The sequence below is a fragment of the Paramisgurnus dabryanus genome, chromosome 21 (assembly GCF_030506205.2).
Source record: "Paramisgurnus dabryanus chromosome 21, PD_genome_1.1, whole genome shotgun sequence".
Lineage (NCBI taxonomy): Eukaryota > Metazoa > Chordata > Actinopteri > Cypriniformes > Cobitidae > Paramisgurnus > Paramisgurnus dabryanus.
In genome coordinates, this window is record NC_133357.1 from 18,869,519 (window position 1) to 18,888,449 (window position 18,931).

The window sequence follows — 18,931 nt, forward strand, 5'->3', positions numbered from 1 at the left end:
CTGAAAAGGGGAAACGGACATGAAATTGTGTCCCAGGGTCATCATTTTCCTTTGTATCATTCTAAGAGACGAAGCGTGTCATTTCTTTCATGTTAAATGCTCTCTTATATAGCAGTGTATGCAGAGAACAGTACTCTGTAAGCCCGTATTGTATGTAATTTCTGCTGTAAGATGTAAATGCTTTTATAAAACATAAACCTGTTTTTTAAACATCCAGACTGGCCTAGCAATGTTGCATCATGACAAGCTTGGGCGGGACAAACTGTTTGTTGACCACTGGCAGACAGAGAAGAATTCTTGAAGTATGCATGCATGCACAAAAAGTTACAATAAAGTAGGGCGAAACACTGGATTACAATTATGTAACATTTAAATAATCACCAAAAAGCTCAGTTACAGCTGCTCATTTCTGTGCGTTTCGGCAGTATTTTTGGGAACCAAATACAGTGGTGAATCCAAGATTTTAAAATTGATAAGTTGACGTGTCCTTTAGAAAAACTTCAATGTAAAATATATTAAAGGGGCCATGTCACAGGACTTTTTTAAGATGTCAAATAAATCTTTGGTGTCCCCAGAGCACATATGTGAAGTTTAAGCTCAAAAATACTATATAAATAATTTATTATAGCATGTTAAAATTGCCACTTTGTAGGTGTGTGCAAAAATGTGCCGTTTTGGGTGTGTCCTTTAAAATGCACATGAGCGGATGAAATTCAAACAGTGATCACAATGATGGTGGTTTGTTGAAATTGAAACTCAATTGTTCTGTGAATAATTTTCTCTCTGCACTAAATGGCAGTAATGTAGTTGGATTAAGGGGTGGTTTTATTATAATAAGAGCTCCTTATGACATCATAAGGAGAGCCAAATTTCAACGACCTATTTTTTCATGTGCTTGTAGAGAATGGTTTACCAAAACTAAGTTACTGGGTTGATCTTTTTCATATTTTCTAGGTTGATAGCAGCACTAGGGACCCAATAATAGCACTGAAACATGGAAAAAGTCAGATTTTCATGCCATGGCCCCTTTAACAAAATATAATCGCAATTACAATATCAAGGCGAATAATAAAGCCCTACAATAAAGTTAACTCTTTTCCTGCCATTGACGAGTTATCTTGTCAATTAGGAGAAAATATTTGCATGAAAAAACGTGTTCCTGATGAAGTTTTATGGTTATCTGTAGTAACGCAATTATAAAAAAAACTGAAGCAAAAAATTATTTATTAATTTTATACTCCGTGTATGTTTTGATAATCATTCTGAATCTGATCTTTAACAAAATATCTTCACAAAAATGCACAAAAAATTATTTCAGCTTTTGCTAAACAATTAGTATTTTTTTATTTGTATTGTTTAGTTTATTGTTTGTTTGAAAGCAGAGGGTCTGTTCTTTCATTTGATATATTTGTATGTTTATATATTTTTAGAAGAAATTTTTCCTGGAAGGCATTTTGTGAAATTTTTCTGAAAATCACAAAAAATGCTGGCGAGCAACTTTTCAAAAAAAGCTGGTGGGGAATGAGTTAATAATAATAATACAATAAATATTTTCACACGAATATCTATAATAAACATTCTTTAAAACGACGAACCTGATTTTTCCCATACAGTATTTTATCTATCTATAATTTCCTGCTGAATAAATTACATGATCACATCCATAACATTACATAATTGAAAAAAATGTATTGTAATAAATAAAAAAAGGCCAGAACATGAAACATGATTTCTAAGAAATGGTATAAAATAAAAAAGTGTACAAAAATTAGAGACTGCTTATTAAAGGCAATCTTTAAGTTACCACAAAATAAAAGGACTTTCTATTTACAGGTGGAGTTGATCTTCACACAAAGCTTTTAACTTAAGGAGCTACTATCAAAAATGTTACGTCTGTTAGAGAATCAATGCTGGCAGAACAAGATCACAATCTGTTTGGTTCAGGAGCATCATAAAAAAAAATGTGAGCTATAGTTGTGTACAGATGCAGCACAAAAAATACTTTTTTCAGCTTAAGGCCACATAAGGACACAACACCTGCTTGTGTGTTTGTAACATTTGCCCGGATAACATCACTTGCCCACAAACTTCCTAAGGATGCTTCATTAACTGTCCAGCCATGAAAAAATATTTCTGTCAATTAAAATAGTCTTGTGATAAAATGTTCAGATTATGGTTTAAGAAGCCCTACTGTAGTAGTGGACTTTGTAGGCATAAGCACATTTATACACAGCCAATTACTAACAGTTTGTAAATGTATTTTAATACTTAATACCACACTCTGCATAAAATCTGACATGTTGACTAAAACAAACTAACAGCTGCTAATTTATAATATTTACATGTCAGAAATGGCAGAATCTGAAAAATTAAACTACTGTACAAACCTTTTACACATTATGCTAATTTCTGTGCTTCGCTGACTACATTAAATACCAATAGTTTAATTCTGCCTACTAGGCAGCAATAAACTTCATAGGGCAATCCATTTTTGCATTTAAACAAATAGTAATTTATCAGATATTACAACACAATCTCATAGCAATTTGTAACAGTTGAGATGCTAACATCAAACCCGATCTCACAGAACAAAACTATTTTACAAGGTGGCTAATTCCTATATAATTCACACCATCTCATTCTTGCATTTTAGTGCGTTTTTTCTAATAATTGTACATTCAATTTATATTTAATGTTACGTTTTCCTGTGAGATCAGGTTGAATATTAACATCTTAACAACTCAGGTTTATTGGATCACCATCCTTTTGTCTCAGTACGACTTTTTGGGGCCTGGCATCCTGGTAATTTCCACTGCAGAAGGTGAAGCTTTTAGAGTAGAGGGCACATGCATGCTCACTTTTGAATGAATCACCCACAAAATGAACCGAGATTGCTTTATTGTATCAATGGTTAAATACCAGCTTTAAATCAATGTCTTGTCTCTGTATAATATGCTGTTACTTTCTGTATTGACATTCTTACAGGTTTTTTAAAAAGAGAGTGTGGTTTTTAAAAGCAAAGCTTTAATGGGAGAGTTAAATTTTTCTTTAATTTTTCCTGTTGAATAAATAGTCTGATGTTCATTTGAAACATAATCCTTTGAAACTTTTCTTTGCTGAGACACGACAAAAATATACATTCTTTTAGCATAGTTTTCTCCCAAAGAGATATACCACTGCTAGGAGTTTAAAGGAAGCTATGTCTAGTTTACAAAAGATTAGTTTTATTTTTCATTAAGGGAAAAGGACTTCTGAGGACCAGCATGCTGAAACATCCAAACCCTAGTCCAAAGTAACATCACAATATGCTCAAATACTGAACATGTTCTGATATCCTCTTAATCAGAGTTTCACTGACCATAATTATGGTAAAATGAACCAGACTAAATGGTGATATGATGACCTCACTTTCTATTAAATATATTTCATGACAATAGCTTTTTCCAGGTCAGCAGGGAAGCGGGGCATACAGTAACCATGTGGTCTGTGACCTCTACAACCAATCACAGTCCTGCCCCTCTGTAGCCATTAATGTCCTCCTAATGTGTCTTCTGTAGCCAGCCACTACTGTGTCTAAATGACTTCTGCTACTGATCCTGTCATCTGTGCCCGCAGTGTCCTAGTCTTTTTCTAACATGACAGAGAGGCCATGATCAATTCAGTCCCTCTGTGACACCAGACCAGACACAGCTCAGCTTGGTGGCTGAAGATCAAGTACGATAAAATACAAGTGCACTCTTTCTGACAGCGCCCTGCCACTTCTAAATCTTAAGTCAACCCTATCATCACTCTTTCTATTCACCAGTGATGCAGAAACTATATCATCTTTGACTAGTTGACCATACTGATTGTCGGCCTCACAAGCTACACTTTACTTTACGTTATGCTGGTCGAGTCTTACATACAGTGAAACCCCAGGCAGCAGCACTAGCCAAGCGCAGAATAGCAGCGAGGGCACCAAGGAGCCTGTATGTCACATCCTAGATTTCCCCCTCGGGTTTAGGCACACGTTGCCTGAGAAGAAACGAGCCGTGAAAAGACAGGAAATTACACGGTGGGGGATCCATCATCAGGAAAGCGTCTCATTGGCTCACATGAGCTGTAAAGGATATACAAACACACACATACTGGGTCTGGACACTTGGATGTAATGACAATAGACTGCTCCGTGGTATAGACGAAAATAGCCAGTTAGAAATAATTAAGATCACAACAGCTTCTTCTACTTTGGCGACGATTATAAAAGCGCAAAACTATTTTGGGGGACGGTCGACAAGATACAACTGTTTTGTATAGTGGCAATATTTTTAATTGTTTCTGATACTGCATTAGAAAAAAGTTGTCCAGGGCATGATAATATCCAAAAGGAATTGCCAGGATGATGAAAAGCCATCTACTATATGGCCATTGGGGAGAAAAAGTTAAAAGGGACATTTCACAAGACTTTATTAAGATGTCAAATAAATCTTTGGTGTCCCCAGAGTGTGTATGTGAAGTTTTAGCACAAAATACCCCACAGATAATTTATAACATGTTCAAAACTGCCACTTTGTAGGTGTGAGCAAAAGTTTTTGGGTGTGTCCTTTAAAATGCAAATGAGCTGATCTCTGTACTAAATGGCAGTGCCGTGGTTTGATAGTGCAGATTAAGGGGCGGTATTATCCCCTTCTGACATCATAAGGGGAGCCACATTTCAATTACCTATTTTTCAGATGCTTGCAAAGAATTGTTTACCAAAACCAAGTTACTGGGTTTTTTCTTTTTCACATCTTTTAGGTTGATAGAAGCACTGGGGACCCAATTATAGCACTTAAACATGGAAAAAGTCAGATTTTCATGATATGTCCCCTTTAAAAAAAAAGTTCAGATGTGGCACAAGTTATTTTAGTTTGATAAAAGATTACGAAGACATATTTTTCCTTTAACATGCACAAATAAATCTTTTACAATATAAATTATTTTTTAAGAAACTAAATAGAGTGAATTCTGATTTCATGTCGACTTTAAGCCAAGTCCCATCTGTGGGGAAGAACAAGTGGCCGTAAAGACCCAAGGGACACAAAAACAGTAGCACTGAGAAAAAGGCACATCTTAGGACCCCAGATGGAAATTTTGATGTGTCTTGTAATAGCTGGAGAAGAGCAGAGGATGGTACAGACCCTCTTAAACAGCCAGGGAGCAAAGAGCCAGTCACTGAAATACCATAGGGATAATACAAAGAACAATAGACCTAAGGAGGGAGAGAGAGAATAAGAGAGAGAGGAACAGGGAGGGTTGGTGTGATAGAGGGATTGTGCGGGAGGTTGAGATGGAGCACGGAGATCCTCACTGCCATACAGCTTGGCTTTAGGCAGGGATTATGGCTCGGGGCGCCTCCCTCCTTCTGGACAGGCTGGCGCGAGGGTCAGAAGAAGTGATTTTATTTTGGTAGCCTTATCCTTGTGAGGCTCTGGCAGAAGGCAGACAATGATAAAGGCAGTTTTAAAGCCTATAACCCTTCATCGGCCAAGATGGGCCGTACACCCTTTTTCTCCTCTTTGCACAGACGTTAAGCCTAAAAACCAAAACCTGATGTTAAAACACCCTCTGTGAAATGAAATGGGGTAGTGTGTCATGCTTAAAATGGAGTGAAATGTCACATAAGGAGTGGAGCAATAAGAAAGATAAGAAATAAATGTGAATTTTGCCGTCTGACTCAGTGTCATATTTCTTTAGCTGGACATAATCAGACTCATGCAGTAGTATGCAAAACCACCTGCTGACAATCACAGAAAAAAATGAGTCTATAAACAAGTGATTTTTTTTGTAAAACGATCAAATATACAGGGTTAAGGGGTTATATTCTGTTAAAATGATTAGGGTTAATGTTACAAAAGCACTTTGTCAGTAGTTACAGACATGTATTGCACAGTTATAGGCCGTCAGGTAATGTATGGAAGCTGTAACAACAGCCTGCCAAACCAACACTGCTTAATATAAAAACAGCAAAAGGCACGTGGTGTGCACATATTTTATATAGAAACTATGGTTATTTACCAACAATAGTTTTGATCACATCCTACTGCAAAGGAATCAACAACTAGATTATGAATACTAAAATGTAAAAACTTTAAAACTACTGAAAAATGCCATGAGTGTGGGTTTATAATCGTTTAGCAAAACAAATAAAAGCTAAAAAAAATCCTGTTGTCAGAAAGCAGCCGTCAATCAATCAATCAACAACGCAGTAGTGTGCAGTATCAATAAAGATGATCAATAAACTACAATCCCTAAGAAAAAACCCTTACGATATACAATATCAAGCACACATATCGGTACCAAGCAGCAAATTTATCGCAATACCGAACACATTACAGATATATGACTTTGCTTTAGTCTGTAACGTTAACGCTACTGTATCTATAATGTTCAACTTGACCGGCACTCGCGTTGTTTCTGTTATGTAAAGGTTTAATACGACCATACAATCATCATATATCATTTTAACAGCTCAACAGAAAATGTACAAATGCTGTAACTCAGTATTAACCCCTAATTGAAATAATAAACACCAGTAGCGACCCTCCTATAAGCACTTCAGCACTAGTAAACAAATGATATTGCGCTGCTGAGGTAAAATAAAACCAGCTCTTTAATATGGATAATAAAGTCATGCCTGGTAAATTGAATTCATACCTTCACTGGTGGAAGAAATTTGGTTTTAATAATCTTCTAAGAACCCCTCTCCTTGCAGAGCCGCTGTCTCTTCAGTCTCTATCCGTTTAATATTGCAACAATATTACTGCGGCCGCGAGCCCCTTCCGCGCGACTCTCAGCCCTGAAGATGGGGGCGGGGCCGCGGTCACTGACGTCACACACCCTGCTATAAGTGCTTGTACAGTGAGGTACAGAAACACCAAAACCATTTTAAGCGCACTCCCCTCCCTTACCTCTTTTTTCTTTTTCCTCCATCTTTGCACAGTGTAAATGAATTACTAGAATTACTGGAAACATCTTTTCTGTGTTTAGTGAAATATTATTTTTGTGAGTATTCCGGGAGCGGGACCTCATTTAAGTTTTTTTTATCGTTCATTTAGTATGCTCATTGTTCCATCAATGCCCACAAAATGTTAAGTGGTTAAATAGAAAATAATAAATGTACTTACTTTGATACAACTGATTGCAAATGCGTGGGGAAATATTTGATTATTTAATTATTCATGCTATTAAATGAAGGGGTGCGTCGGGTCTAAAGCTCATTCCTTTTCTTAAAAAATGAACACAGAATCATTACATTTCTTCTTTTCCTTAAGATCAATACAGAAAACTCTCCACCCTCATACTGTCTCAATCATCCAGTGAGCATCTACAGTAAGTGCTCAAACACACTTTGATATATGATTTACTAATGGAGTCCTTATGTCCATAAATTCAAAGTAATATAAAAAACAAAAATCTAATTCTGAGTTAGAACATAAACAAGAACCAAAAACCCACACACTACATTTAGATCAACATTACAAAAAATTGCAATAGCAAAGCATGATTAAATAGTGAGCAAGAAGAATTTTAAAATGAAAATAAATGTTGAATAAATACCTTATAATGTAAGGTTCGTCAGATAAATCGTATTAAAATGCAATAAAATAATCTGTCAACATAACAACAAACTTTAGAAGAGGTCTTTATAGCACTTTATAGCACTTATGTAGTTAGCAGTATGAATTGCTTGATAAATCTGCCACCTACAGACAAAATGGCACAATACAGCTATCTCAAAAACCAATAACACATTCCAGACACTGCAAAACATTTCACCTTTCCCACCTAAACAGCTCGCAGCGACACTGCTAATGTTTGACAAAAAATATATTTAGCACAGTAATACTTTTTTAAAAATCCTTTCTTTAAAACTCAAAACTGTGCATCCAAAGCCCCAAGGCATTACACAGCAAAATGTAAAAGTTCTAAAATCCAAAATCCTTTCCTTACAATAAATGAAACACATAAGAGAAATGAGAACATTGAGAGTGAGAGAGAAAATGAGATGAGTTTGGGGCGAACGAGAAAAAAAGCCCATAAACGATAATGAACATTCCCCCTCTCTTAATCTCCTCCACCACCCTCCGAGAGAGCAGCCAACAGGAAGGATGCTGCTAATTTCCTTCTTTATTGAATTGAGCTGGGCACACACGTCCTGGAGGGCCGGTCAGCCTCCCCGTAACATCCCCTGTTACTGTACTATCGCTCTTGTACTCATGCATATATAATTCATCTGCTTATTTGAGCTTCTGTGCTTTTCTCTCTCAGGTTTTTGAGACATTTTCATCTCTACAGATTCCTCAACTATCTTCACGTTTCCAGTAACAGAAAATAAAATAGTTCAATTTTTTTCTTTTTCATAATAAGTCTCCAGAAAATGCTGCAGTTTAAATCAGTTATTTTTTTCTTTATTTTAAGATTTTAACAATACAAACTACCAATATCATGTGAAATGTAAATTATAAAACCTAACACCTACACCAGAATGAATAAGAGGGTTGGAAGTAATTGGATAATATAAGCCCATCGCTGATTTTGACAGGTTTTTGACAAAAGGAGCTTGCAATTTTAGCTAAATTTATATCTATTATAAATGAATGAAAACGTGTTTATTTCATTCATACAATAACTTTAAAACAGCACACTCAAAAAAATGATTCATTGGATTAACTCAAAAAAATTGTGGGCAGGATTTCCATCCAATATGAATGTGTACCCCTAACTCATAAAAAACTGCTTTACACAATTAAAATATATTGAGTTGGTCCAACTCAATTTAAAGTAAATGGCAATACTCAATTAGATGCCTCAACTCAATTTAGTGTAGTCTGAATAACTCAATTTAACGTATTTTGAATAACTCAATGTAATGTAGTCTGAAGAACTCAATTCTGTTATTTTATATATAACGTTTTTATATCATAGTAATTAGCATAAGCACATGTTAACATGCTAATAATAATAGCATATGATACTTTGGATGAGCATTTGAGAAGAGACTGATCTCCAAACAGGCATAAACACTGTTAATGCTCATTGAGAGAAATATGTCACATCCCAACCTAACCACAAGTGCCACTCTTCTGCACGATGGTAACCAAACAATTTGAAAAAATATAACACAAACGCTTCTAAATCAATAAGATAAACGGACATTAAACACTATGAAGTCTTTCTCTTTACCCAAAAATGCATAAAATAACACTTAATTTAAAAAATGACTCTCCAAAAGCAGTTGCATGCAAAGCATGCTGGGAAATTCTTTTTCCAGAACCCAAACTCAAACTAATTGTGTTAACGCAATTAAAAAGAAATCAATAAATTATTGTACATATTTATTTTGTGTTATACTAATTAAATATATATACTTATTTCTCTTAATGAGGTATTTTACATTTATTGAACACAATTTTAATGTGTCATGTCTAAGAAGGGCTTGAATCATTTTTTTGAGTGCAGAGTTTGAATAATGCAGTGTACTTCAAGATTATTTACTTGTCTTCTTGTTACGCAGTAGTTATTTCCCAAGTTTTGTTTATTTCTTTACATGTTACGGCATGATTTAAAAAATATTCAGAGTGGTGCCAAAAATTGTACAACTATTTTTTATAATTACAAGTAGTTTGTATGCCACTTATAAAATATGAAATTAACAAATTCTAAATAGTCAAAAAATTGTGCAATGTAATATTTTGCCATGTAATATTGTGCAATGCAATAATATGGAATAGAGCCGAAAAATCCAAAACCTTTAAGAGGTGGTACCAGCTAAAGTAACAACTTTAGGGGATACAGACATTTGATGTGATTTGTGCCTCTAATGCTTAAAAGTAATGGGACACCAATTTGTACCATATTTGTGGAAAGTGCCTAACGCTCACTTCCTGTCTGCTCCCTTCAGTTTTCTCAGAGTGAACCCTTTTGTACAAAGAGTGACATTAAAATGGTAAAATCCAGAATAAATCGTAAGATTAATGTGAGAGATGCATACTGGTTAATGACAGTTAGTGCAGGTTAGGTGCTGGTCTAGTGGTGGACCATAAGGATGACTTATTAAACTACACTGTAAAAAAAAATTAGTAGAAATTACAGTGTTAATTGCAGCTGGTTGCCAGTAACTTACTGTAGATTGAAATTGATGTTATTTACTGGCAACCTTTTGTTTAAAGTTAAATGAACATTAACCATTAACAAGTCTTTGTCTTTACAGAGTAAAACTAAAATAACAGCATCAAGCAAAGCATTCTGGGAAACTAAATCTGAAGCAAAAAACAGAAAAAGGTTGATAATGATTTCTGGTACCCAGAATGCTTTGCATTAGGCTGTTATTGTATAGTTTTATTCTGTAAAGATAAAGAATTATTCATATTTAATATTTATTTATCTTTGAACAAACTCTTGCCAGTAAATAACATACATTTAAATCTACAGTAAGGCAACCAGTTGCAAGTAACACTGTAATTTCTACTGAATTTTTTTACAGTGTAGTCTTTCTGGTGAAGCTAGAAAAAGTCATATGCCTGATTGGGACACCACCAGTGTAGTAGACCACCATCCAACACTCAGCATGTGCCTTTAACCGTGCTAATCTTTTCACAAACCATAATATAAAACTAAAAAGATTTGTCATATTTAGGTAAAGAAAAAGAAATAAACTAAAGGACATAACCAGAGCAAACACACCAGCAGAAGTCAATTGCTTTCTTGCAGATTGCAGATGTGCATTCATTTGGAAATTACAGTACGCCCACAATGATTGCAAGTACAGTAAGTCTGATGCAAACATTAAAAAATGACTTACAATTTCAAGCGAGATATATGTGTAGCCTATATATACCAAAGTGTGCGTTACTTTAAGAATAGTCCACTTTTCTATGATAAATTGGCACTTTACCGGTTTCCTCACACCTCAGGTAATTAACCAGCTGCTCACGACAATTGTTAATTAGAAAAGAATTGCCTACTGTACTTTACTCTAAATATAATACAACACACAAAGTCACATCCACCCACCCCACCCACGAGTGACCAATGTGCCACAGTTCACATCTCTGCTTATTAAGAATGTACACTGAAACTATACAATGTAGACAATACTGAATAACTTTGTGTTTAAATAAAACTCTTTCATTCCACAGTAGGTACTTTAGATGCAATGTACAGCACCTCCTGTCAGTAATGCACAACGCCCACAGTGATTTCTGCACCATCTGGGTGGATTGAAATGAAACACGGCTGCATGCACGCTGAATGTATGGCATATGAATGTACAGAAGATGAGAAAGGTTTTCCTGTACCTGCTCGTTCCTGTTCATGCATTGCAGTTTCTTCTGTTTCAGGTAGGTTGTCGTCAGTGGCATGTTGTAGTCTATAAGGTCTGCGGTCAGATGGGTTGGTTGATTGTTCTCTGAGAAGAGATTTACAAACATGAGATTAAACACTGGTATAATAAAATATAAGTGACTTTATTATCTACACAGAGAAATCGTGACCCTGTCTGTGAAATCCAAGGATATTGTTTTCACTCATTGATTTAACATCATTTTCAATCTTTGACATGACCTCACTCAGTAAATATTAAAAATATCAAAGTTATATTGTGACAGAATGTTTTTTACATTATGCAAAAAAAGTACGACTTTAGCTGGGTTTTCACAGACTGGGGTGAATAGGCTACAGACAGTACATGAGTACTTAGTAGTTGTCACAAGAGGGCAGTATCTACCCCAGGGTTTTCTGGCAAACTCTTTGCCCAATTAACAATACCAAACAAAGGCCTTATTATAATAATAAAATGTGCAAAACTACAATTATAATTATTCACAGAAATACCAATAGAAATTTGAACCCAGCTCCCTCCCTCCACAGTTGTTTCTTGCCACTTAAAGCCTCTGTAATGTTTTGTCTAAGTCGTATGAAAACAATTGTACATGTGTAAAGATCGTAATGATAATGAAAATGGTGAAAATAATATGATAGATTTGTTGCTTATTTATTTGTATGTGTAAGTGTCTGTATTTGTGTGTAATCTTATTTCTACCTTTGTATCCAGGACACCCACAGACTTATCTACACCCCAAACACACATATTGCAACAAATTCTCAAGTTAGATAGATAGATAGATGGATGGATGGATAGATGGATGGATGGATGGATGGAAAATCTCATGCGCGCACGTGCACACGCACACACGCACACACACACACACACACACACACACACACACACACACACACACACACACACACACACACACACACACACACACACACACACACACACACACAGTCTGTCAGTAATGGATGAGCTGTTTGCCATTTATTGATCACCTGTTTCTGATTTCAGATGGATTTAACACAATGAACTATAATATTACTTTAGAAACAAACTTATTACAAAAAAAACACAAAACAAAAGATACAAAATACAATATTCAGACTTCAGTATATGTTGAGCAGCTAAATTAACACATTTTCTCAAATCATCAATAAATTCCTTACAGAAAATCTTGTGTGCCCTACCCAGAAAACAATAAGGCAGGAGAATGATAAAAAAAAGTGTGAAGCATTTTCTTAAGAGCTAGTATCAATTACTGATAGATAATCACACACACATACAGTACACACTTTCAGCCTCAAATGTGTTACTAATCATTTAACTATTTATATATCTCTGCATTAAGCTACAGGATAGCAATAGCAGATACGTGGATACAAAAGGTGATGTCTACCACAGCCGGAGTGTCAATTAAATCTAAAGTGAGTGTACAGTAATTAATTACTTTTAATAATTCAGCTATGAACTTTGGTACGGGCTGCTGGAGCTGAGAGGCGCGAATGGAGGGGGGGAGGTCTGCGCACCCCCATGGGCGAGAAGCCAATTAGCTGCTCTCTTTATGAGCAACACCCAACCTAAAGCCCAACGTTGACACAAGGCTTTGACAGTTCAGACCTAGGAGATGTTTTTTCTTTCTCTGTTTATCTCACAGCGAGCAGAATGTTTGAGGGCAGTAATTTTGATTGGCAATCGTTTCTAGCTGGTATCAGAAAAAATATGTTTTGTATTAGCAGATATTTTACCCCTAGAGTTTAGTTTCAAGGTCATTGTTTGTTTTACAGCAGAAAGTTATTATCAAACCATATAAAAACACAAAGAATGTCTTGTTCACCTGTGACTAATACCTCAAATAATTTACTAAAAAAATATCTAAAAATTATAGCTATTACCTATAAAATGCAATTGGTAAGTAATATAAAATAATGCACAAATGATATCATATCATTTAAATTTACCAATTTTACGTGATGATATGCAATTTCCATAGAATGTGAATCAAAAAACAGCCTGATCTCACGACAAATTATGCATATTTTGAGTTGGCTAATTTAATTCGTATGAACCTAATCGTGCAAAAACACAATTTTTATTAAAAAAACAAAAAACAATAACGAAATCCACATCCCCAACCCTGTCACGAACCCTAACATCACAGCGGCAAAGGCAAGTTGTACCAAAATGTATGAATGTGATTGTATGAAGAATTAATACGAATTAGCCACCAAAGCACTTCACTGTTTACCCCAACAACTTAACGGAGCAAAAAACATAATGTAATAACATGTTCAAATGAGATTATACAAATTTTTACATAAATTAGCCACTTCATAAAACATGTACGTATTGCCATGAGATTGTGAGATTTTAAAGCGGAAAATTTGAGCATGTATATTGATTTATTTCTAATCAAACACACCTGAAATTAGCTACTACAATAATTTTGAATAAAGAAAAGTGAATAAAGCTTTTACTACACACAGGTAAGAGAAACAAACCCATATCTAAATAGGACTACAACAGAATATCAATGTATATGTTAGATAGCATTTAAAACTGATATATAAACTGATGAATTCACTATTAGGCATTCCACAATCCAAGTTCTGGGAATTTTTGTAACCTTTATTACCATTTTGCCCGAACCAACGGTCAATACCTCTTCTAACCCATACTGTTAGATTTGAGATGTACCCTGTATGTGTTTGGTTATTAGTTTGTGTTTTTCCCTAGGACACGGAATCCCATGAATCCCATGAATCCCTGATACCCTTCGAACCCATGACCTTTGGTGCTTGCGAACCACCTGTGGTTGAAGTCATTGTGATAGCATTCTTAGTTTTATCCTTGCCATTTTCCCTTTCTCTTTGTCTTTTCTCAGTGAAAATCCCCCAATCAAATTCCTCCCCCAATGGATTCCACCCACAATCCGTCTCATTTTCTCTCTGTAGAAATAATCTCGTTTCAGAGGCATTTTCTTTGTTAAAAGGCCTGTAATTGGGCTAATTGCAGTGTGTATGGAGGCTAGCAGGACACTCCGGTGACTGCAGCCTAATCAAAGGGTCCTCGGATACGTGTGTGTGTTCGCGTGCGCGTGTGTGTGTGTGTAGGAGGTGTGGCTAAATGGGGTTCATTAGCTTCAGGCTGGCACACAGTTGTGGGGGGACCTTGTTATAGGGTAGGCAAGGGACAAAGGGGACAAGATGGGATATTCCTAACAAAGACGATGACACGTCTAATGATGCATTTCGAGTATGAATATGTATGAATGAATGCTTTTTGTCTTGTTGGCTCTGTGGAGTTCTTTGATTTTAAAGACTGTAATAGAAATGTCCATATAGACATAAAGACTATTCTCAATAGATTTAACACCATATATAAATCCATACACCTGCAACAGCCAAATGATTCTGTTAGTAAGATCGCTTAGTCCGGGAACAACATTCAGTTACCCCTTTTAACGGTAAGCTCAATACATTAAATACTGTACCATACATCTAAAACCAGAAGAAAACCATAATAAACCTAATTTAAACAAAATCTTAGGACTGCTCTGGTTTGATCTGGACTGGTGTGTGTCTGAGTATTTGTGCGTTATATTGTTGATACCTTTGAACTCTGCTCCGCTGGGGCTGATGTGCATCCTCTTCTGGCACTCTCCACAGCTCATCAGGAAACGGGTCACCGCCTCTCTGGGCAGGAACGCATACGTCTCTGCTATCTGACACACACAAACACACACACACAGGCAGTATTAAACTCTTCTTTAGGGTTTGTCAAATCCACGCGTACTACAAAATGTGTTTTAGACACTTCAGAGTCAGATGTAATTGGTGTTTTTTTCCTTTGTTGAAGATATTCAGGAACCCTGCACGTATCAGAGGTTTAGAGTACAAATCATTTATTTCCTCAAGAATGAATTTCTGATCGATTAACACTGAATCAGCACAACCAATTAATTTACTACTTAAATAATACTACTTATTTTTCTCTTAATCACAAATATTTTAAAAAAGAATACACAAGTTGAGACACCATCATTTACTAAACATTGTTATATTTTGATTTATATACACAAAAACTCAACATTGCAGAAGTCAAACTTCATCATGAACTATCATCACACAACCATCACATCCTGTACATCAATACTGTATCAACAAAAACAATTCTGATTTCTATTTAAAAACATCTCCGACCTCTTAAAGCTCAACTAAATTTAAAGCTTTATTTGTTTTTTTTGTTTTATGTTCGCCTCTTTTCCCCAACTATCTATTTATTCTTCATTGCTCCTTATTTTTCTCTCATCCACTTTTCTGCCATGAAGCTGGACAAAGAGAGAGAGAGAAAGAGCAAACCCCCACATTGTAACTCCCTTATGTCTTTCTATTCTCCCATGAGGCTCAAACAAACATGGGCGGTCTTGGCACCACAGCTGGAGGGTGCAGCACAAACATGTGTGTGCGCTATGAAAGCAGGACTGGAACTAAACACAAAGACTCCAGTGCAGAACTTGTATAACATGCAAAAACTGAGCTTTCACCTTTACAGAGTCTATACACAGAATAAAGGTTCATTGAGGTTCTGTACAGTAGGGTTCTTTATTCAGCTCCAAAGAATCTAAACTTTAAATTCTCTAACAGTCAAATTACTTGTTGTTTAGTAGTAATTTTCATTGAGCAGTTAAAATGTGACCCTGTCTGTAAAATGAAGGCTAAAGTCTCCATCAAACGAGATCTGGAGCACCAAAGTTTGATTTCAATCTCCCTTCAAATTCCCTTTAATCTCAATCTTTGAGATTGTCTCATTCAGTCAATATTAAAGATATCAAGGTTTTTTTCATACCGTTCTTTATATTATGTACTGTAGGATGATGTTATGTGGAAAACAGTAAATCACCAAAAAATGACATTAGCTGGGTTTTCACAGGCGGGGTCACATTCTTACACTATGCACTATTTATTTAGGCATTATTATTTTCATTTATGGATGATATTTGTGTCATGTTTACAGTCTGGTAATATTTAATAGTCATGCTGATCTATTAAGTATTATTTAATTAGTAGCCCTATGTATTTCTATTGTTATTATCTGTAAACATTAAATGTTATTCAATAAAGAAAAAATCAATAGCAAAAAAAAAAGAAATCTATAAAGTTTTAATAAAGAACCTTTTCACCACCTAAAAACCCCAGATAGGGCTTTGACTGAACTCTTAAAATGGGGTTGTATTGTATAATTTTTTAAGGCATTCCAAATATGTGACCCTGGACCACAAAATCAGTCATTAGGGTCAATTTACATTTATTTGAAAATTGAGATTTATACAAAATCTGAAAGTTAAATAAATAAGCTTTCCATTGATGTATGGGATAGAAACTATTTGGCAACTATTTGAAAATCTGGAATCTGAGAGTGCAAAAAATCTGAATTTTGAGAAAATCACCCCAAGTTTTCCAAATGGAGATCTTGAGAGTAGCAGACACTCAAATTCTGATGCCCAGGAAAAAGCTTTGCGCTTCCCTAACGGACCAACAGCTGTCAGGCATAGGAGAAGCAGGAGTGTGTGTGTGTATGTGTGTGTGTGTGCGTGCGTGCGTGCGTGCGTGCGTGCGTGCGTGCGTGCGAGCGTGCATGTCAATAACTGAAAAACACACATCACAAATTATTAATGCAACAAAAACAAAAAGACGGACCAATTATGCACTTAAAATATATTGTGTGATACGTCAAAGGTTTGTGAGAGCAATCAGACATTCCCATTACTGTCCAAAAGAGGGCAGCAGCTTGGGACTGGGTTTACAAAAACTGCAGCAGGTGTCATGCTCACATCCCATGTTTCCATGACAGCCATGTGTGATACAGACGTCTAAAAATGTTCTCCATAGAACTAATTGAACCAACTAACTATGACCAAAGAACAAAGAAAATGAAGGAAGGAAGGAAGGAAAAAAAGAAAGAAAGAAAGAAAGAAAGAAAGAAAGAAAGAAAGAAGGACAAGATAGAAAGAAAGAAGAACAAGATGTTTTTTAACTCACGGCTTTATATGTTTTCTTCTGTCCCGCATGTTTGGGTGCTTTGGCCGGATCGGACCCGATCTCTACGTGCATGGCGTAGATGATGTCATAGAAATCCTCCACCACAGCAACCCTCTTCAGAGAGCTCTCCTGCCCCAAACCTCCATCCACACACTGCAAGCAGAAATACATCATCAAATACATTCAAAATGAACAACTGGTTTCACTGTAGGTTTGTTTTATGCCTAATACACCTAATACATCGGTGGAGGGCAAAAATTTATTAAGATGTTTTTGGGGAATATCAAATATTGTTAAAAATGCACCTATTTCATTGCTAATAAACAAAGTCATTTTGTGTGTCTGGTACAATACAATGTGTTTCCGTGGTTAAAACACATTATTTTTCACATGACGTACATTTTGGTAGCTCCAGATATACAGTCTTCCTAAAACGCAAAATTCATCGATTTAAAAGCACTGTGTCTCTGATTGGCCAGCTAATCTGTATGTTGTGATTGGCCTGAATACCTCTGATGACAGCAGGAAATGTGGCGCTCCTTACCATGTTTGAAAGATTTGCTTAGAATGCAATGCTAATATGAGTTAACTTACAAACTGTTAGTCCGAAGCAAGAGGAATTATGATAATGTCGGTCTTCACTACATCACCAATCCCAGGAAGTAAACTGTTGCCTACAATCCGTGTGTTTGTTGTAGTCCAAGAAAAGAGATTTACGTTGGAGATGATACCTCACATCATTGTTTACTTTGGGGTAGGCTATGTACCTTTTGCATATCTTTAACATATACTAATACACACTTACACACCAAAGGAACCGGACCATATTTGTGAATCTGGCCTCATATTACTGCAAAGAAACATTATTTCTATTTTGAACAGCAGTGCTTTGACAATGTAAAATAAAATAGGCTTGCCAAAGTTAACACCTTTGCTATTATCATTACCATGTATTATACTGTTAAATGTATTAAACATTAACCTAACTTGGCATGAAAGCTGTTTTGATTCTGTTACAATATCTGATTTCTAAAGACAGGTCAGGATAAAAGCATCAACATGCACAAGGCAGTTCAATCAATACACACTCATTAAATGCATTAAAACTGAATGAAGTACGTTTTCTATAGAAAAAAGCAATTTTTGAGCCATTTCAGCAAAATCAAATGTATTCATGAAAAGTATTCATGTTTATACTCAATAATAAGCTTAACTGCAATACCTATCTATAAATACCCATCTATGGAATTATTCAATAATGTAACAAAACCTTTAAAAAAAAGATTTCACAATACAATACACAGATTACACAGACAATATAGCTGTTAATTATGTAGAAACAAGAAAAGCTCATAATCTCAGAGGGACTTTTAAGAGCGCTGAATGTGGAAATCTGGGAGATTCTCAGCTCTCCCTCATGAGCAGCAGTGAGCTATGATCACAGCAGATGGCTGACACAATACACACTAACAATGACAAAACACACATCTGGGAAGAAACTGTGATGTTGCTGATCAACTACTGTTTGCGTTTCATT

At 35.7% G+C, this 18,931-nt stretch overlaps 1 protein-coding gene across 3 annotated transcripts in view; it reads right to left on the bottom strand.

Annotated features, from left to right (window-relative positions):
- Positions 1–18,931, bottom strand: part of nol4lb (nucleolar protein 4-like b) — a 98,930-nt gene that overhangs the window by 59,749 nt on the left and 20,250 nt on the right. For 2 of the 3 annotated variants that reach the window (XM_065286123.2, XM_065286124.2), the window contains exons 2-4: positions 17,395–17,547; positions 14,966–15,077; positions 11,319–11,428 (exon numbers count right to left, since the gene is read on the bottom strand). In XM_065286123.2, coding sequence (XP_065142195.1) covers positions 11,319–11,428; positions 14,966–15,077; positions 17,395–17,547 — 375 coding nt within the window. Of the gene's footprint in view, positions 1–6,675; positions 6,806–11,318; positions 11,429–14,965; positions 15,078–17,394; positions 17,548–18,931 lie in introns of those variants that run through there. The other variant, XM_073813059.1, reaches the window with a different exon arrangement.